Below are 22,006 nucleotides of genomic sequence, written 5' to 3'. Positions count from 1 at the left end.
TTTATGCTCTGATCTTTAAAAGACAGCGGCTGGGACGGACGTCCAGCTTACGTGTCTCAGAACACAACTTCTTCCTCGACATATTGGAACATGTGAGAAGTGGGCAGGCAGGAAGACCTGAGCAACTTTGACAAGGGCCAAATCATTGTGGCCAGACCTCCAGCATCTCTGAAACAGAAAGGCTTGTGGGGTGCTCCTGGTCAGCAGTGGTGAGCAGCTACTGACAGCGATCTGCGACAGAAGCGCTACTGTGGTACAAGTCACAGAAATTTTTAATGATGGTTACGATACACAGTGCATCGCACCCTGCTGTGTATGTGGCTGCGCGGTCACAGACTGGTCAGAGTGCCCATGCTAACCCCTGTCCACCGTCAAAAGCACCTGCAAGGGGCGCGCAAACGACAGAACTGGACCTTGGAGGAATAGAAGAAGGTTGCCTGGTACAATGAGTCCTGTTTTCTTTACATTATGTGGACGGCCAGGTACGTGTGCAGTGTTTACCTGGGGACATGATGGCTCTGTGGGAAGAGGACAAGCTGCTGGAGGGAGTGTGACACTCCGGGAAATGTTCTTCTGCAATTTTAACTACAATCATCTATACATGACTATGGAATATACAAATTAAATGACAAAGAAAACAAATGCCAAATAAACATTATAAAATATATAATGAAAGTTGTTGTCCCCAGGAGTCGTGTCACTGGTGTAACTGCGTAACAAAAATCTCTTATTTTGAAATAAAAATCACACTGATGACATCACTTGACTTCCTTTTACCTATTTTATGAGGATCTATAAAGAAAAGCACATGTGTCCACTGTGTCTTTCAGTTATCAGAAATTTTCTCATTGAGCTCATGATTTCATATGAAGCTTTTAGCTGAAGTCACTGGTGTGACCTACTTTATTTTTAGGTAATTGTGAAAAAATAGAACACAAATGGATTAAATGACATATTTTAGTGGATATTCCAGGATTGACAGCATGTGGTTTGATGTTCTGTAGCAGTTATTTTGTAAAATGCATTTTTCATTAAAATGTCTCTGGTGTTACCTTTCTTATGTGTAACACCAGTGAGGATTGGTAACACCAGTGACCCCTACGGAGAGATAGAAAAGTGGACGTTTCTGTAGAATGACCCCCAAAAATCAAATCAGTCCTGTAATCTGACGTGTTTGTTGGTTGCAGGGGCGTGTCCTCGGAGAACAGGCATGGATGGTCGGTGCTGATGAAGGAGCCGGGTCAGTGGGTGGAGCTGGAGGGTCACGACTACGTGATGGACCTGGTGTGTGATCTCGAGCTGCCCGCTGACTTCCCCAAACAGAAAACACACTTCATCATCTCCACACACGATCCCAACAGAGCACGGCCCAACGCAAGCATGTACGTTTGTGTATTTGTAAGTGTAATGTGTGTATATCACTGCTGTCGGATAAAAACCTCGTACCTCCATTTTTCAGTTTTTGACATAATTTGAAAATGCCTGTTGCTCTTTACATTGTCTGTAAATTTCGTGATGAATGAACCAAAAGAAACAGCCCAAAATGACTTGGAAAAAATTCTGGTTCCATTGACTTAGATTAAACGTAAAGTATGTTTTTTCCTTCTACAGTAAAGTTACCATTTTGGAGATACAAGGTTTTCTTCCGATAACAGTGAAATACAGGTGGCAGTATTTAATTAAGAGCATTGGCTATTATTCAAACATGCTCTGTGTGGATTCATGTGTTCACAGAAGCCTCTTTGGAAGTGGATTCAATGAGGATGAGGAAGCACCGCTCTCATATGCGAACAGAGTCAGTGCCATGGTAACCAACAGCCTGCCAATCTCTGAAGGCCACTACAGTCAAGGTAACACACACAGTGTCCACTTCGGTTGATAGCATGTCCATGTCTTTCCATGTCCAGTAGAGTCAGTTTATATGTAGGACTTGGTTACATGCAGCTAATGTAATTATATACAGGATACTCACAAGCATGTTTATGTGTGTGTGTTCAGGCAGAGTAACTTTATAAGGCCTTACGACCCCAAGTGAACATGTACATATCATTGACTATTAAAAAGATTGCCCTGGTTCAGTTACAGTGGTTCCCTTGAGCTCCATGTGTGTCAGACCCCCTAGGACTGTATTTTAAAACAGAATTTCTAAAGCCTTCCTTATGGAACTGATTCATTTCAGACCCTAGCTCAGTATTTACATCGGTAAAGCAGCTGGAAATATGATGTATGGTAAATTTTCATGGATTATGTACCAAAAACAGGCATGATTCATTTTTGCATAACCATTTTCCAGCCTCTATTTATGCCTTAGAATAAAACAGGATGTTATTGTAACTGGGCCTGATATACTGATATATGTAAATGATCTCTGTTCTGATTGGTTGTCAGGATTTTTTGGAAGGCTGCAGTCATAAATTTGCTTCCCAACAGCACATTTCATCATTTTCTTCTCATGTTTCCACTCCAATAACTCACTCACAGTTGATCGTGGAATATCTAGGAGGGAAGAAATTTTGCGAACTGATGTGTTGCAGCGGCGGCATCCTATTACAGAGCCACACTCAAATTCACTGAGCTCTTTAGAGCGACCCATTCTTTCAGATATGTTTGTACAGGCAGACTGCATGGCTAGGTGCTTGATTATATACACCTGTGACAATGAGACTGAATGAAACACCCAAATTCAATGATTAAGAGGTGTGTCCCAATTCTTTTGTCCATATAGTGTATCTAAGGCATAACATATAAAGGTGATGTCATAAGGGTACCTAAGGTATAGCATATAATGGTGATGTTATAAGGGTATCTAAGGTATAGCATCAGAAAGTGATGTCATAACTGTATCTAAGGCATAACATATAAAGGTGATGTCATAAAGGTATCTAAGGTATAGCATCAGAAAGTGATGTCATAAAGGTATCAAAGGCATATTGAGTCAAAGCTGTTTGCCTAGTTTACTCCTATTATTTGCAAGCATTAACAGACTTAGATTCTGGCTATACTCCACTATACATATATGGATGTACACTTTCCATCCACTCCACCTTGTACATCTACTCACCGTCCAGTTCATGCGGTCCATCTACCTTATAGGTCCACTATATATAGGTGTACAGTTACAGCTCGTCTGTCGTCATGCACAATTTGTCAGCCGTCCTGATCCAGACACAACCTGATCCAACTGATCAGCTAATTAAAAAGCCCTTGATGTGGGTGTTAAAGCAGAGAAAGCAGAGCAGGGGTACTTCGGGACTGTACATCACTGGTCAGTTTCTGACCACACGACTGCTGTTGTCCATTTTCGACAGCAGTGTTTCTGTAGTTTTATGAGAGTGAATCACCAACCAAAAATACCCAGAAAAGAGTGGCTCTGTGGTCCGAAACTGACCACCAGTGAAGGATCTGAGGATGACTAACACAAACTGTTCGTGAACAGATGAGCTATAGTCCCTAACTGTACACCAACAAGGTGGAGCTACAAGAGAGGGGTTTCTAATAAACTGGCCAGTCAGTGCCTTTTATATGTCATAGCGTCCTGTAGAAGTTTTGGGTCAGTGATGTCTAAAGTGTTAATGGTGAATTCACTCTGCTGTGTGTATGCATCTCTGTCTGTCTAACAGATTCAGATCCATCATATGACGGAGCTCACAAGGGAATGGACCGCTATCTGGACAGCCTGTTTGACCCTGTACTGTCAGACAGAAATGGGGTACGGAGACACCTGATCCACTGACATTAAAGCACATACACATACAAAACATTTGGTTTCCTGTCTCACAAACATACAGTAGAGGTTAGTCCCATGTCCACTAGCGTTCAAATGTTTGGAATCAATAAAATAAAAATAAAATGTTTGAATAAATTATGAAATGATTCTATGAAAGCACCCATGTTTGGGAAAAACAAATGTCCCTTGCTTTTTTTTAGATAAAAGAGTTTGTAGTAAGTTTGTAGAAGTAATGTATCGCTGTTTTCGGAAGAAAACCTCGTTTCTGCAAAATGGTAACTTTACAGAGGAAGGAAAAAAACCTACTTTACTTGTAATGTAAGTCAACGAAACCAGACTTTTTTTCCAAGTCATTCTGGACAGTTTCTTGTGGTCCATTCATCATGAAATGTACATTTACACTTTCAAATAATGTCAAAAACTGAAAAATGACAAAAATGGAGCACATTTTCTTCCAACAACAGCGATATAAACATTATTAAAATTTCAAACCATTCACTACCCACTCCAAACAGTCCATATATGGAAACGAATCTGCAAACAGCCTGTTTTGAATTCATTGTTTCTGTGATGTAATGAGAATTTACATACATCTGCCTATTCAGTCTACAGCAGTTCTGGTCTTACTGAAGTTATAAAAGGAGTGTTTCAGCCTGCACTGCTTTTTGAATGAGGCACAGTACAGAACTGCCAATCAGAACAGAGCTCATTTACATCAGTCTTAATGGCGCAGTACAGCCTGTTTATTTTCTAAGAGAAAAAGACAAGTTGGAAAGTGGTCATGTAAAAATGGATTCTGACTATTTTTGGTACATTTTACAGGAAAGGGAAAAATTATTCATCTTGGTCCTCAAATTTGTTAATGTAAGAAGATATTTTCCTAATAATTCTGGCCCATTTCGATAGGCTCATTTGTTGTAAAATGTAAGGTGGAATAGAAAATGTGAACAAAAAGCTGCCGAATAACTTATTCAGATGGGAAATAACATTTAGCTGCGTTTTTGCTCACATATTCAGTATTTAGAAAGCAGTATTAACATAGGTTTATCTATGTACTGTTCAGTTTTGCTGTTACTATATTGCATGTGCATGTGTATTTATATATACACCGGTCAGGCATAACATTATGACCACCTCCTTGTTTCTACGCTCATTGTCCATTTTATCAGCTCCGCTTACTGTATAGGTGCACTTTGTAGTTCTACAGTTACAGACTGTAGTCCATCTGTTTCTCAGCATACTTTGTTAGCCCCCTTTTACCCTGTTCTTCAGTGGTCAGGACCCCCATGGACCTTCAGAGGGCAGGTACTATTTGGGTGGTGGGTCATTCTCAGCACTGCAGTAACACTGACATGGTGGTGGTGTGTTAGTGTGTGTTGTGCTGGTATGAGTGGATCAGACACAGCAGTGCTGCTGGAGTTTTTAAACACTGTGTCCACTCACTGTCCACTCTATTAGACACTCCTACCTTGTCAGTCCACCTTGTAGATGTAAAGTCAAAGACGATAGCTCATCTGCTGCTGCACAGTTTGTGTTGGTCATCCTCTATCATTGGTCATCAGTGGTCACAGGACGCTGCCCACAGGACGCTGTTGGCTGGATATTTTTGGTTGGTGGACTATTCTCAGTCCAGCAGTGACACTGAGGGGTTTAAAAACTCCAGCAGCACTGCTGTGTCTGATCCACTCAGACCAGCACAACACACACTAACACACCACCACCACGTCAGTGTTACTGCAGTGCTGAGAATGACCCACCACCCAAATAGTACCTGCCCTCTGAAGGTCCATGGGGGTCCTGACCACTGAAGAACAGGGTGAAAGGGGGCTAACAAAGTATGCAGAGAAACAGATGGACTACAGTCTGTAACTGTAGAACTACAAAGTGCACCTATATAGTAAGTGGAGCTGATAAAATGGACAATGAGTGTAGAAACAAGGAGGTGGTCATAATGTTACTAGTCACATATATATATATATGACTAGTTAAATGAATAGCTGTGCACACTGTAGAAATGTCTTGAAATCCTCCACCCTGTACTCACGCTTTTACACACGTGCCTGACACTACACACACACGTATGTACACACACCCCCCACCCCCACTCCCTGAGGGCTGAATTGGGTGTATATCAGGTGTGTAATTGAGAAAGTTGAGATACAAGTATGCTGAGTGCTCCGTAAATGCTACCTGACCTGAGTGTGCGTAAGGAAAGGTGATTCCATTTCAGTTACGGTAATTCTCACAGACACATTTCTTTGGTTTATCCTGTGAGCGCTGTGTGTGTGTGTGTATGTGTGTGTGTGCTGATCGTTTTGCATGCAGTACAAGCCAATGACACTCAGCAAATGAGGACATTACTTTTTAATGAGCTGCGGCCCACATTTAAACAGACAGTCTGATGTAGAACAAACGTCATTACAGGAGAAATGACTTCATTGCACTGTCTAACGGTTTAAAATCTGCTGTAGATAGAGGAGAGTATGAACAGCCCTGGTCAAAGTACATGTTTTTGGTGATGTTCTAAGTGAAAATAACACATCTGCACATTTTAATGCATAATTATTGTTTCTTTGCTGAATTTAAGATACAGGAAAAGAATAAGACATAAAATGTGGCCTGTGCAAAATTTATAGCACTTAATATTTTGTTTTTTTTTGTCCAGTATTGTGCTAAAATTAGCAGAAAATGCCAGATTTTGAGTGTGTTCCCTGTAGAGGATGTGTTAACCTATTTTCACTTAGAAAAACAGCAAGAACATATAATTTGACCAGGGGGGTTCAGTCCTTTACACACATTGTGTACATTTATTTTGTAATTATTTACATCACAGTTTTGAGTGTCATAAGTGTCAAAAGATTTTGGATGTATACCATCAGCACTTAAACAACACTGACCAGCTGCATGTTTCATTACAAAAGGAGGATAATTAGTCCTGTTTAATTGGATTTAATTTAATTAGATTCAGTGCAGGCAGTTTATGAAACGCTGAATAAAAAGTAATTCTATTCATAGTTTTTGATGATATTTATTAAATGTGGCACTACAGGTTGTTCCAACCTCAGAAAAATGAATACTGTGATGTGCACCCACCGCAAAAACTACAGCCAATGCCCAACCCGCACATACGTAATGCAACCATGCAAAAGGGAACAGCTTTCTATAGCAGGAGCTGCAGTAGTCTAACCACAACATACAGACTAAATATGTAAATATATTGTATTTTTGTTTGAATGTCTGTGTTTAAGCTAAATCCAGAGTGGGATTAAACCACTGTTAGCAGTGCTGGGCTGGTGGGTAAGAAAAAGGCAAATTAAATGTGAAAGTTTGCACATTAAGCAGTGATATAAAACACTCACGTTCATAATTACATGACAACACATAAAAAGGTTAATGAAACAAGTTAGTATCCCATGCTTTATTTTATTTTAGTGCTTATTTGTAGCAATATTTCTTGTTACTTTTTTATTTCTTAATATTTTTGGGAATATTGGAAATACTATATCATCGCTGTCCAATGAAAAACACTCTCCATTTTTTCTGCCATTTTCACTTTTCTACATCATTTGAGCACAGTGATCGTTCTTTACATTGTGTGAAAATTTTGTGATAAATAGACCAATAAAAATGGACCAAAATTGCTTAGAAAAAAAAAACTCTCCCCATTGACTTACATTAAAACTAAAGAATGTTTTGCCTTCTGCTGTAAAGTTACTATTTTGGAAATACATGTTTATCTTTGGACAGTGACGATATTCAAATACTGTTCATTTAAAAATGTGGACACTTTAATATCAAAAATAGTTGAAACCTGTAAGAGTGAGGCTGTTCTCTGTGTGTGTCCACCGATTCTCAGCTTCCTCTCACGGCCAACCATCGATTCAAAATTCTCAATCGGTCAAAACGGTCAGCTTGGTGTGTCGGGACCCTAAGAGATAAGCTACATTCATATCTCTCTCTATCTCTCTCTCGCTCTCTCTCTCTCTGTTTCCAGGATATGGATGCATCTCTCCTGTCTGGTAGAATGAAAGGGGGAGGCGGTGTGGGTGGTAGCCATGGCAACGGAGTTCCAGCCGCAGCCAGCGTGCCTTACTCAGCAGCTCTGCAACCGGGAGGTAAAACGCACACAGAGACACCCTGAGTGAACTGAAATCAGTGCATTCGCCTCATTTAACTAATGTATATGTGTGTATGCTGCAGCGGTCAGAGTGTTGCCCCCTGTTCCAGCAGTACCGCTCATCCCCAATGTCCCCACAGTGCCGTCTGCTCCAGGTGTGTGAAACTGCAGTTGAGCTCAGTTAGTAAAGAGCTGCTGGGACCGAGCAGAGTGCCAGATGTTTCTGACTCATTTTGCGTCTCATGTCTCTCAGATCCTCAAACTGTCATGGCCCAGCAACAACAAGCCATCATCAACCAGCAGGCTGTCATTATGGTAAGTGTTGAGAAAGTACCCACTGGGTAGTACGACATAGCCCACAGTGTTACTCAGCATGATATGTATCATGATTTCATATATCACAGTAAATCACAGCAAGACAATCGGATCACAGTGGTCAATGCTCTAAGCAAATTCTGAAATAATGGTGCTATTAACCCCTTAAATGGCCCAAAGTGTTATTACACACTTCTATAACCTAGGAATAGCTCAACCAGTTTGCACTGAAGTCCCTGTAGTTACTGAATAATAAGCTTTACTGTGTAATAAGCCTGAGATTTTAAGGGGTTAAACTCCACATATGATATGAAAACTGCAGGCACTGGTTGTATTTCTGCCATGAAATTAGCCTTTTGTAACTGCTGCCATCTACAGGTGTAAAATAGGGACTTCATCCATATTGACTGAACTGCAGCACTGAGTAAAGATAGATAGATAGATAGATAGATAGACAGACAGAGAGACATAGATAGACAGAGAGACAGATAGGTAGATAGATAGATAGATAGATAGATAGATAGATATTATTGTTGGTGTTTGGTGTGGTTAATTATCTGCTCTGTATTTGCAAAACAATGTACTGAAATGCTTCCTCTGTCTGTTATTCAGGCCCAGCAGATGACCATGCAGGCCATGGCTATGGTGACCAGTCCCATCTCCAGCCCACCCCTCTCTCCAATCACCAGCCCACCAACAAGCCCACCCCCAACCCCCTACGGCACTCTGCCCCCCAGCCCTTACCCTGCAGTCCCTCCGAGCCCTTACGCCAACATCCCACCCAGTCCCTACGCCCACGTCACTCCATCCTCCTCCTACAGTGGTCCACTCGTCAGCCCATACCCAAGCGTGACCCCAAACCCAGTGTCCTCAACCCCCACCAGGCCGGAAGTGCAGGGTCAGTCCAGTCAAATCAGCCCGCTAAAGACCCCCCAGCCACGGAGCAGCACAGCAGCGCAGGTTTGAAGAACTTGTGGTACATTTGCACAATGCTTCTAATATACACTCGCCATCCACTTTATTAGAAACACCTACCTTATATTACCACTCACTGGCCACTTTATTAGAAACACCTACCTTGTGCTTCCACTCACTGGCCACTTTATTAGAAACACCTACCTTGTGCTTCCACTCACTGGCCACTTTATTAGAAACACCTACCTTGCACTTCTACTCACTGGCCACTTTATTGGAAACACATACCTTATATTTCTACTCACTGGCCACTTTATTAGAAACACCTACCTTGCACTTTTACTCACTGGCCACTTTATTGGAAACACATACCTTATATTTCTACTCACTGGCCACTTTATTAGAAACACCTCCCTTGTGCTTCTCTGTAACTCTGTGTGTCATTGCTTATGTTTTAGGGTAAAGGAACAAAAGGGAGTTTTGGGAAGAAGCAAGCTCCTCCCACTCCAATAAAACCAATTACTATTGACAACAAGCCTGCCAAGAAACACGGTGTGTCATCTGTTCTTCTGTCGGTTTTTTCTTGCATATGTGTGAGAGGATTTGCACAGGTATGTGTATAATATCTCTCTCTCTCTCTCTCTCTCTCTCGTTTTCAGCTCCAGTGGCGGTCTCGGGTCCGATGCGTTCTGCTCCATCTCCGGCTACAGAAGTGGTTAAATATTCTCTCTCCAACTCAGAGCACATCGTCCCGAGCCACAACATAAAGGACATCATCAAACAATACCAAACTCCACCACCAGAGCCAGCGCCAGAGAGACGGAGGTGTGTGTTTTGTGTTCGGCCGTGCATCTACATGTCTTTGTCTGAGGAAGCTTTCACTTTCTCAGAGTTTTAATTAATCACAGGACTTCATTTGTGGCTCTGGGTTGGAAAGCTAAATTTCTCTTTGGTATTTTGTCTGTTTCAGGCGAGAAGGCAGAGCTTTTGTGAAAAAGATGAATCCACACGACGAAGCCATGCAGATCCTGAAAACGCAGATGGACAATCCACCTCCTCCACAGGTGCTTTGTGTTTTTGTTCTGTTACCCTAGACCCTAACCTTTTCACACAGTTCATTCTGCCTCTTATTTTAAATGAGAAATGCAGGTTTGGCCTGAACTGCCATTTTTAGTGAGCAAACTAAAGCACAAATATGTCAGACTTTGCCATTCGTGGTGCAACCACTAAAGCAAACACTGAGTGCGTTTACATGCCAACAGTAATAATGCTCAATAATCCGATCATAATCGGATTTCTATGGTTATCCGATGATTCATAAGGTCATGTAAACACCATACTGCAATCTAGAAATCTGATAAAGAGACTAGAATTTAGCTCAGTAATCAGATTTATCGGGTGCATGTGAACTCTTACTCTGATTTCTTTCGGATTTCTCAGTCTGCGCATGTGCGAAACAGACCGCGGTACCAGAAATAAGCAAGCAGCGTCGCCGCGAGACGCAGCAAAACACTTTTGGAGCGACACTGAAACTAAACACAAAATAAAGGATCTAAATGTTCTTCATCTTCTAGATGATGTATGTTCATATTTTCAGGAAAAGTGACTCGATGTTTTAAAAAAAAAAGCTGCTCATGAAGTTTGAGTCTTAAATGTTTACATCACGTCTTCTTCTGTGAGTTTATTGGCTGGTTGTAAAGCAGAAATCTGATTACTGCCTGATTCATATAGACCTGGAGTTTCCCCTATATCTGATCACTTATGTGCATGTAAACGTGTCGATCAGATTACTGACATTTATCGAATTATAAAGTGCATGTAAACACACTCACTGTGAACTTGTTTACACCTCGCGTTAACATGTTTCATGTCCATATGTGGATAAACTTTGGTTCCATTTACACTTTCACTAAAGTATCACCCAGATGAGCCACGTCTCTGACCGAATGTCGTGTGAGTGATCCAGTCATAATCTGATCAGCTGTTTTTAATTGTGTTCAGTGAAATCAGAATGTCATCTTATCACCGAAAATTCATACTGATGTGTGGTATAAGCAGCTTCTCCTTCTAGAAGTTCTGCATCAGTGCCACAACGATATGCTTGTTGTCCCAAAGTCTGTCAATCAGGACTTCCCCAGGGAAAATTCTAAATTTTGTGTTCTGAATGGTTTGTGTAGAGAATAGCTCCAGCCCCTGTACCTGGATCAAGAGAGCCAGGCCTTAAACCGACTAAGAGCACAAAGAAGAGGGCGCCAGAACCCCCATTAAATATACCTCCCCCACCAGGTAAGACGTAGACTTACACACAGACACACATCCACCTACCATCCACCGTGTACTTCCCCTCACTGGCCGCTTTATTAGAAACACCTACCATGTATTTCTTTTCACTGGCCATTTTATTAGAAACACCTACCTTGTACTTCCACTCACTGGCCACTTTATTAGAAACACCTACCTTGTACTTCTATTCACTGGCCACTTTATTAGAAACACCTACCTTGTACTTCTATTCACTGGCCACTTTATTAGAAACATCTACCTTGTGCTTCCACTCACTGGCTACTTTATTAGAAACACCTACCTCGTGCTTCTACTCACTGGCCACTTTGTTGGAAGCACAGGATGCTGTGAGCATCCTGACCAATCACAGATGTTCTTTGAGCGTTTGAACGAGTCAAGGATTCACTTGATCCAACAAATCTGTCATTTTAGTTAAAAGCATGCAGGCCTTTCTTTAACCACATCAAGGCTTTATCATGTGTTTTCTGGGTATCAGAAGGTTTATTGCCATCATTACAAATAGAAACATAATTGCAGTACAATATTCTGTCCATATTTTTCAGCCCTAACCAGAATAGTGAACTGTTGCCTTAATTGTCATTTAAATTAACTCTTTCCATTGCAAAAGTGACAGTTTGTTCAGTCTGGGTAGATTTTGGGGTATAACTAGTTATATTGTTGGTTAATCTGGACAATTTGTTGAGCACATCTGGATAAACTTTTTTGTAAATCTGAGTACATTATTGTATATAGCTAAGTATCATAACACAGATATACACATATAAACTGTAAAATTTTTGGATATGTTTTGATGAATCTAGGTACATCATTTTTGGGGGTAAATGTAGGTAGATTTGTAGGCAAATCTGGGTACATTTATTGGGGAAATCTGGGTAATTTTTTGGGTAAATCTGGATAAATGTTTGGCAAAACAGGGAATTTTTAGAAAAATCTAGGTGAAAGTTTTGGTAAATCTGGGTCAATGTTTTGGATAGATTTGGGTAATGTTTAGGTTAATCTTGGTAAATTATTGGGCAATTCTGAGTATTTTTATGGTAAATCTAGGTTTTTTGAGTAAATCTGGGTAGATTTTTTTTTTTACAAATATCTCAATATTTATCAAAAATTTAAAAAGTATCACTATTTGATCTTTTCTCTGTTATCACACATCCAGTGTCCAGAGATCTTCCAGTGGAAACAGAAACCATCCAAACGCAGCTCCACCGCAGCAGCACTGAAGAACACTACACATACACCAACGTACCTTGGAAGATCTACCTCAGGAAGGAGGTATGTGTCTGATATATATATATATAGCATGTACGTTGATCTGATTGGTTGGTGCTTGGCTCATATTGCTAAAGTTCATCCAGCCAGAAAGAGCTCAGAGGGTGAGAATCCAGCAGCACTGCTGTGTCTGATCCACTCAGACCAACACAACACACACTAACACACCTTCATCACGTCAGTGTTACTGCAGTGCTGAGAATGAGCCACCACCCAAATAGTACCTGCTCTGTGAGGGTCCATGGGGGTCCTGACCACTGAAGAACAGGGTAAAAGTGGGCTAACAAAGTATGCAGAGAAACAGATGGACTACAGTCTGTAACTGTAGAACTACAAAGTGCTCTGGTCATGTCTGTGGTCTTACAGTACATACCTCTTATTAGGTGTTCTACCCAAAGGACAGCTGGAATCATCCTCTTGTGCTGGACATCATATTCAAGCAGGTAAGAGCAATACTGCCCCCCACAGTTAGGACAGTAGAATTTCACCGGCATTCATAAACGGTTTTATTTCTTATTTTGATGCTTTAATAACCATAATATAGCTAGAACTACTAAACCTGAGCCATTTTGAGTGAACTGATTCTGCTGTACTGACTGAGGCAGTGCCCATATCCCACATTAGCCCTTCTTTGTTTCTCCACTTTTTCACTGTTGTCCTCCTTCAGATTGTTAATGACACGTTTTCAGAGGCCTGTGTGCGCATCACCAAAGACGAGAGGCTGAAAATGAAGGCTCTGTTCAGTAAGTCAGCTTCAGGTCTCCAGATTAGCTTTGCTAAGCTCTCACAGTTTTGGCTCCTTGTATTAAGAAGTTGTTACGTGTGTGTGTGTGTGTGTGTGTGTGTGTGTGTGTGTGTGTGTGTGTGTGTGTGTACGACAGCGCAACACAAAATAGATCAGAACACAGACGTTCAGGACGAGAGCGTGAAGAAGGCCGTGGTCTCTGCTGCCCGAGAATCGTGGGAGATTTATTTCTCTCGTCTTTTCCCAGCTTCAGTGAGTACTAATAGAAAACAAATCAATTGCCCAGAATCTTGAAGGACAGCAGCTGTACACCCGTTTTTGATTTTCTATGTAGTAAATAAAGCATTTTCACTTTTTGGACAAAAGAGTATCTTGATTTGTTTTCCAACTATTCGTCACAGTATTGCTACCAAAGAGCCCCTTTTACTTTTTGGACCCCAGACGTTTAGTTTGGCATCTATGCTACAATGTTTGTTGTGCGTGTGCTGCAGGGCAGTGTGGGCACTGGAGTCCAGGTGCTGGCCGTCTCTCACTCTGGCATCAAACTCCTGAAAACAGTGAAAAGCAGCGCTGCAGCTCCAGACTACTTCAGAGTCCTGCGGCCGTACAGGTGACCGTCCACGATGAAAGTCCTGTTTCACATTCCTTCTAACAGCATTTACTCAAATCTCTAATCTCAAAATGCTCATTGGACATCACGCTAGGTAGTTTGGGTTGGGTCTGCTGAAAGGTCTGATATGTGTATTATGTCTGGAGCTTAAACTGTTCTAAAGTTATGAAGACTAGAAGTTACCTACATGTTTAGAGGCTTCGGGTTCTAAGGGTTAAATAAATGAAGTGTGGTCTGTGGTCTGTGGTTGCACTGTACTGTACGAAAAGGTCATATATATATAAGTCTGTTCACATGACAATCATCAAATCCAAATTATAATAAAACATCTGCTCTTCTACTAGCAAAAACACACGTGGTATTGATTGAAAGTTTAGAATCTGCACCTTGTTCATTTCTCTCTCCCTCTCTTGTAGCTACACTGACATCCTGTTTGTGACCATCCCGTCTCCCAACATGCTGGAGTTTAACCTGATGAGTGAGAAGCTGATCCTGTTCTCAGCCAAAGCTCCACAGATCAAACACATGGTCGACCTCTTCATCTCTCAGCTCAAGAAGGTCAGCTGTCTTCTCTCTTTGTTTTTTTTTTTGTTTTTCTTCTCTCTCACTCCCTTTGTTCTTCCCTCTCTGTTTGAACTCCCATTCAGTAACCTTCAATGGCATTTTTGGTCGTACTGTATTCGGGTAGTACAAATGCTCAGATCTCTCTTCCTCTTTCTCTCCTCTCAGATTCCCTGTAGCATCATTGCCATGTCTATGTCAGTTACAGTGTTTTTGACTTGTAGCCATAAAATTTATGATAATTTGCTAACAGATCTACAAAAGTACACAAACCCAGTTCCAAAAAAGTGGGGACAGCAAATAAAAACAGAAGGCAGTGATTTGTAAATTCCCTTTGAGTATCGCTGCACAAAGAGTCAGACGCTTAAAGATGAAATGATGTGAGGCTTTACTAGAAGAAATGTGATCCAAAATCTTAATCAGAAAACATGCTAGGGTCAAAAAGCCAGAGACAAACTATAACAAAGCCTAAGAGACATTCAGGGAATAGTACAGGCAAAAACACAGGTCAAAACCGAAGGGCAAAAACACAGCAAATCCAAAAGTGCACAGGCAAAAATATGGTCAAAGATACAAACACAAGGGTCAAGATACAAAGTAGGCAATAACAAAGTCAAAGTCAGAGTCAAAGTGTAGCGTGAAGGTCAGTGGTGGTCAAAACGGTCCAGAAGGCTGAAACGGTCCAGAAGGCTGAAACGGTCCAGAAGGCTGGCAAGCAAGGCAGAAGAAGCAACAGCATCAGACGCACAGGATGGGCGGCTGTTCAACTCGGCAATAAAAAAAGGAAAACACACAGAGGGTTAGAGAGCAACAGAGACTTCCGCAGGTCCAGTTATTACAGCCTAACTAAAAGGGAGAAATAACAGAGAAAAAGGCTTCGTACTCTGTGAACAGTGGCAATACTTTGCACTGCGTGTTTGTGAACAAACAGTCTTTAAAGGAGTCTGTAAATGATGAACAGGTGTGGCTGATTAGTTTTCTGGTGAAGCTGATCTCTGAAACTGTTCATGATTGGTGGTGTTGTGTGATCTCCAGGTTGATTCTGGGAGTTGGAGTCTGTGTGTTTGTACTACAGAACCAGATGGTGATGTGACACTTTGACCAGTATTTGAACGGAAACATTACAAAAACAAGATATTTGACGTTTTACTTTTTGAACCTTTTGAAACTTTTGAACATTGTTTTTTGTAAATATGTGCTCATTCTGAAATCTGCAATGTCTTCCAAAAAAGTTGGCAGTTTAACACTAGGAACGTTGTGAAATGTTAAACATCCTAAATAGCTGATGCAGTCACACTTGGGAATAAAAAGAACGTCTAGGACAGACTGAGTCCTTTATGGGCCAAAATGCCAAAGGCTTGCCAAAAAAATCTATCAGCAGTTTAAAAATAACATCGCTCAACAAGTATTTGCAAGAATTTTAGATACCCTTTAAGGTGCATAATATAAAAGATTCAGGGAATCCAGAGAAATCTCTGTGCATAAAAGGCAAGGCCGAAAGGCTACTTCCCAAACGGCTACTGAATATTAAAAGGAAAGGTGATGTAACACGGTGGTGAACATGCTCCTGTCCCAACATGTTTGTGTTGTAGCAGGCATCAAATTTAGAATTGATAGAAGTGTATAAATACAATATCTTGTCTTTATACTGTTTTCAGTTGAATCCAGGCCAGAAAGCATTTGCAAATTATTGTTCTGTTTTTTTATTTACATTTACCAACTGTCCCAACTTTGGAATTGGATTTGTACATGACCTTATAATTGTAAGAAAACGTTACAGGAGGAACAGTAATGTATAAAGAATCGTAATTACTCGTAATAAGTTCTCTCTCTCTCTCTCGCTCATTCTCTTTCTGCAGGATTCAGAGTATGCAGTGGCTGAAAGAAACTACATTACAGAGGACCGAGCTCTGCTCAGCTTCCATAAAGGAGACATCATTCGATTACAGGCCATGGATGGATTAGAGGAGGGTCAGACACTCACTCTCTGACGCACTCACAAATACACAAACATGCACGCTTATTTACCTGTTCCTTAGTGTATCCCTTTGGCAATTATAGCCAAAAGTCTTGCAATTTATTAAACCTGTGGCAAAACTACCAAACCATATCAGAATCTACCAGACCAGTCCAAACACAATCAGACCATACCAAGAACTACCAAACTATACAAACCCATACCAGTAACTACCAAACTATACTAGAAACTACCAAAGCATACCAAGAACTACCAAACCAAACAAACCCATACCAAGAACTACCAAACCATACTAGAAACTACCAAACCATACCAAGAACTACCAAACCGTACAAACCCATACCAAGAACTACCAAACCATACCAGTAACTACCAAACCATACTAGAAACTACCAAAGCATACCAAGAACTACCAAACCGTACAAACCCATACCAAGAACTACCAAACCATACTAGTAACTACCAAACCATACTAGAAACTACCAAACCATACCAAGAACTACCAAACCACACAAACCTATACCAAGAACTACCAAACCATACTAGAAACTACCAATCCATACCAAGAACTACCAAACCATACTAGAAACTACTAATCTGTACCAAGAACTACCAAACCTAAAACAACCAAACCATACCAAGAGCTACCAAATCCAACTAGAAACTACCAAACCATACCATGAACTACCAAACTATACTAGAAACTACCAAACCCAACTAGAAACTACCAAACCATACTATGAACTACCAAACCATACTAGAAACTACCAAACCATACCAAGAACTACCAAACCATACTATGAACTACCAAACCATACTAGAAACTGCCAAACCATACCAAGAACTACCAAACCATACCAGAAACTGCCAATCCATACGAAGAGCTACCAAACCATACTAGAAACTACCGCTCCATATCAAGAACTACCAAACCTAAAACAACCCAAACAAACCAAGAACTACCAAACCATACCAATAACTGCCAAATCCAACTAGAAACTACCAAACTATACTACAAACTACCAAACCCAACTAGAAACTACCAAACCGTCCCAAGAACTAACAAACCATACAGAGAACTACCAAGTCATACCAGAAACTACCAAACTATACCAAGAACAAAGTTAGCATACAGGTTGCTGTCCAGAAGGCATGTTTAACTTCTTAGGTGTAAACAGACACAGCAGGTACTGTGGTGTGGCTACATAACCTGTCATGCTGAATCACCAAGGTTTACCTGTGGTCACATCTGCTTATAGAATGATCTGTTAAAACGCTGAGATTTCACACTGTGTGTATTTTTCAGGTCAGCTTTATGGATGTGTGGTTAAGAAGAAGGTCATTTATCTGGAAGAAATGAAGAGAGACACAGCAGACTTCGGTAAGCTGAGTTTCCTTACAAGCAGAATTTCCACATAGCAGCTCAAGATCTGGTTGATGACAATGATTTTTGCACTGAAACCGTGTAAAGCAGAGATACAGGGCAAAAACTGACAACAAATATTTTCTCACACTGAATTTTTTGAATGTCTCACATGACTTCCTGCATTCTCAGCTGTAAAATCGATGGTCTGGGGAGCTCCCACTGGAAGGCAGAAGGTCATTTCAAAAGCTTCAGTCACTCAAATTAAACAATACACTCTTTGAACAGACTTTTTACAGAACTGTGCAGTTAGAGCAGCCTAATTCTCTTATGTCAGACTTTCAGTGCTCATAGCAAACAGGTAGACTGACCTTCACATGCCTGGATGCTGAATCTGAATGGTTGCCAGCAGGGGGAGCCAGAGAGACGGTGCTGTCCATGGTGCTGATGTATTTTTTTTGCCTCAGACCATCTGATTCTGTTGCCTTTTAGTTGATTTAAATTAGGCCATAACTCACATTTCAGGCATCTTGCAGTTTTATGCCTATTGTAGAGTTTCGCAACTCAGCTGGATGAAGGTCATTGTTGTGTACACTGTAAAAAGTGGTTTCAACTCTAATTAAAAGTTTGAGTTAATAAACTTTTAATAGAAAGCTGACAGACCAAAAATCTGTGTCTTGAGTTATGTTGACTTACTGTTTAAAGTTCCATAAGTGCTTAATTTTAGGGCATCCTGGTAACTATTTGAGTTTTTTTTAGTATAGGGATACAGTAGAGTAAAACAATTTAGTTAAATTCAAGTTCTGCATTTTTTATGCCTTTAAAAATTAGCTGGAAACTGGTAATGAACTTCAAGGTAATTAAAACATTCTGTAAGTAGAACTATGGTGTAATTAGGGTCTTATGGTCCCCAGTGCAGAAAAAAAAATATATATAATGAATGCGATTTACAAAGACAAATTAAAATTAAAATATAAAATAGAAACATTTAAAGTCAATTTTTCTTCATTAATTAAATAGTAATTATTATTATATTAAAGCTGTTCTATGTAAGATTCGAGGATTTGGAGACCTCTGTGGTAGAAATGTGTAATTGCACATTGCAATGTGGGTTGTGCTTCGGACCCTTTCCCCGAGCGGATGAATCTGACGACTGTGAATGCGCTGAAAGCGAATTCAAAGAGAACTCAGTCAAAACTCAATGAAGGACGTGTCTTCTGATGATGTGAGTGAATGAGCTACTACTGTCGTCATATCTTCATCAGGATGATGTTGATTTTGCATTTGAGACCCAACAGCCAGACCTTCCTTTTGAGTCTGTGTGTATGACGTTAATACATAAAGACGTATGACGTAGCCCAAAAAACTCCTGATGTGTATTGATGTTATGTAAACTCACTTTATTTGTATTAATAACTATAACAGATTATATCTGTTATTTGCAGACAAGCATGTCTTCATGCGCTGTTCAGGCATAACATTATGACCACCTCCTTGTTTCTACGCTCACTGTCCATTTTATCAGCTCCACTTACTGTATAGGTGCACTTTGTAGTTCTACAGTTACAGACTGTAGTCCATCTGTTTCTCTGCATGCTTTGTTAGCCCCCTTTTACCCTGTTCTTCAGTGGTCAGGACCCCATGGACCATGTACCCCATGGTACTATTTGGGTGGTGGATCATTCTCAGCACTGCAGTAGCACTGACGTGGTGGTGGTGGGTTAGTGTGTGTTGTGCTGGTACGAGTGGATCAGACACAGCAGTGCTGCTGGAGTTTTTAAACACTGTGTCCACTCACTGTCCACTCTATTAGACACTCCTACCTTGTCAGTCCACCCTGTAGATGTAAAGTCAGAGACGATAGCTCATCTGCTGCTGCACAGTTTGTGTTGGTCATCCTCTAGTCCTTCATCAGTGGTCGCAGGACGCAGTTGGCTGGATGTTTTTGGTTGGTGGACTATTCTCAGTCCAGTAGTGACACTGAGGTGTTTAAAAACTCCAGTAGCACTGCTGTGTCTGATCCACTCAGACCAGCACAACACACACTAACACACCACCACCACGTCAGTGTTACTGCAGTGCTGAGAATGATCCACCACCCAAATAGTACCATGGGGTACATGGTCCATGGGGTCCTGACCACTGAAGAACAGGGTAAAAGGGGGCTAACAAAGCATGCAGAGAAACAGATGGACTACAGTCTGTAACTGTAGAACTACAAAGTGCACCTATATAGTAAGTGGAGCTGATAAAATGGAGAATGAGCGTAGAAACAAGGAGGTGGTCATAATGTTATGCCTGATCAGTGTACATGTCTTTGAATTGTAAGCTGATGTTATGAAGGCATTCAGTTGGTCTAATAAGCTTGTTTTTCTCTGTTTGTTCCAGGCTGGAGGTTTGGAGCAGTGATGGGTCGCAGCGGTGCGTTTCCCGCAGACTGTGTGGTTCCTGTTGCGGCTCCAGACTTCCTCAGTTTGCCTGTGGAGAGGAAAGGTGAACCGAGAGACAGACAGGGCCGAGTGGTGGCGTCAGGAGCTGTAGCACTCGCTGTGGCGTCCAGCGCAGCTGCACATGAACTGGACCCAACACTAGAGGTCAGTCTTTCACTGTGTTGTGTAATCTATAATCTACCACTGAAAGCTCTATATAATGAATAAATACCAGCGGGAGTACAAATCTGTTGGGTTTGTGAAAACCCTTAACAATTGGGAATAGAGTTATTATTAATTTCAAATACATTTTATTTACATGATATAGTTTTTAAATGTACTTATAGAATGACATACATTTATAATGACATAATGACGTAATAATTTGTCATTACTTTTATCAGAATAAGATGTTCTAAGTTATTTTTCTATACATTTATTTACTCTATACAAATATTTATTCATTATTTTCATAATTACATGATTAATGACAGGTTGTTACTTAATAGGTTTCATTCAAATCCATTTTCAACACCTTTCTGTAATTTTTATGGACTTTTTCTATTGTTTCTATGTCAAAAACAGAAACAGATTGAAGAATTGTTTTTTTTTCTTTCTACAAAACAAGTCTATACATGCCACAATAACTTCCCATCATATTCAAATCATAATAAAATGTCTTCTACTTACAAACTGGTATGTGTTTGAATGTGTAAAATCCACAAACAGAATTTTTTTTTCAATGAGCTGTGAGTACTTATATTTCATATGTCTTCTTTTAGTTGGATGAATTTGGTGATTTCGGCAATCCTGAAGTGGAGGGGAGCGTCCTTTTAGACAGCCAGTACAACATGGTGGAGTTTGCCAAGAAATACTTCAGACAGTGTAACGGGAGCAAAAGGTTTGAGCAATCAGACTCAATCACAGTTACCGTGTGGCTCTAAAGGCAGAAACCGTAAACTTTCAGTAATATTATTTACTTGTATTTTACGTTGGCAGTGATTCGTTCAGAGACAAGTCTAAGAAAGGCAAAGGCAGAGACCCTGCGGAAATGGTCAAATTCAGCAAGGTAACACAAAACACACCTTAAACTGTGAATGTTGTGTGATTTTCAATAAAACAAAAACCTATTTTCTTTCAGAAAAATGTGTAAAATTATTCTAATATGTTAATCCTATGCAACATCACAGGTTTTATATAATGAATAGGAACCACTAGGAAGTGATAATCAAAAATGAATACAATTAACATGCATGCAGAGTGACAAACAGAGCTGTAAATGATTCTGAAATGACTCTGAAAGCTGTATAACATCATAACTGAAGTTATAATAAAAGTATTGTGGTGATCAAATCAGAAAACCTGACAAAAATGACTGTAAACAGAGAGGAGAGAATTACAGTACATAATTTATCCTTTAATACATTCTTATTGATCCCAAAATACTATAAAAAGTAAATAAAACATCTAAAAAATACATTTTGGTGTCTAGTTTCTAATAATTATTCATATAACAAGTGAGTTCAAACTTTTGAACAGTGTACATTAAAGGAAATAACAAGTTCCTGATTTAGCCTGAATACATACTTATGTGTTTCACATGATCAACAACTATAAACTGTAGCACCTCTTGGTTTAATACGGTTTCATCTGCTGGACATGAAAGCCATTCACTC

The 22,006-nt window shown here is 40.3% G+C and overlaps 1 protein-coding gene across 1 annotated transcript in view; it reads left to right on the top strand.

Annotated features, from left to right (window-relative positions):
• myo15ab (myosin XVAb) overlaps positions 1–22,006 on the top strand; it is an 87,352-nt gene that overhangs the window by 49,616 nt on the left and 15,730 nt on the right. Inside the window, exons 37-58 of the mRNA XM_036557268.1 lie at positions 1,188–1,382; positions 1,735–1,850; positions 3,621–3,709; positions 7,722–7,842; positions 7,928–7,999; positions 8,098–8,159; positions 8,772–9,119; positions 9,533–9,626; positions 9,734–9,899; positions 10,045–10,145; positions 11,259–11,360; positions 12,532–12,647; positions 13,028–13,087; positions 13,312–13,387; positions 13,526–13,641; positions 13,881–13,999; positions 14,416–14,557; positions 16,420–16,531; positions 17,845–17,919; positions 20,290–20,495; positions 21,113–21,231; positions 21,330–21,399. Coding sequence (XP_036413161.1) covers positions 1,188–1,382; positions 1,735–1,850; positions 3,621–3,709; positions 7,722–7,842; positions 7,928–7,999; positions 8,098–8,159; positions 8,772–9,119; positions 9,533–9,626; positions 9,734–9,899; positions 10,045–10,145; positions 11,259–11,360; positions 12,532–12,647; positions 13,028–13,087; positions 13,312–13,387; positions 13,526–13,641; positions 13,881–13,999; positions 14,416–14,557; positions 16,420–16,531; positions 17,845–17,919; positions 20,290–20,495; positions 21,113–21,231; positions 21,330–21,399 — 2,677 coding nt within the window. The remainder of the gene's footprint in view (positions 1–1,187; positions 1,383–1,734; positions 1,851–3,620; positions 3,710–7,721; positions 7,843–7,927; positions 8,000–8,097; positions 8,160–8,771; positions 9,120–9,532; positions 9,627–9,733; positions 9,900–10,044; positions 10,146–11,258; positions 11,361–12,531; positions 12,648–13,027; positions 13,088–13,311; positions 13,388–13,525; positions 13,642–13,880; positions 14,000–14,415; positions 14,558–16,419; positions 16,532–17,844; positions 17,920–20,289; positions 20,496–21,112; positions 21,232–21,329; positions 21,400–22,006) is intronic.

This window comes from Colossoma macropomum, unplaced genomic scaffold, assembly GCF_904425465.1.
Source record: "Colossoma macropomum unplaced genomic scaffold, Colossoma_macropomum, whole genome shotgun sequence".
Taxonomy (NCBI): domain Eukaryota; kingdom Metazoa; phylum Chordata; class Actinopteri; order Characiformes; family Serrasalmidae; genus Colossoma; species Colossoma macropomum.
The sequence above is the reverse complement of the archived record's forward strand: the minus strand, read 5'-3'. Positions and strand labels throughout refer to the sequence as shown.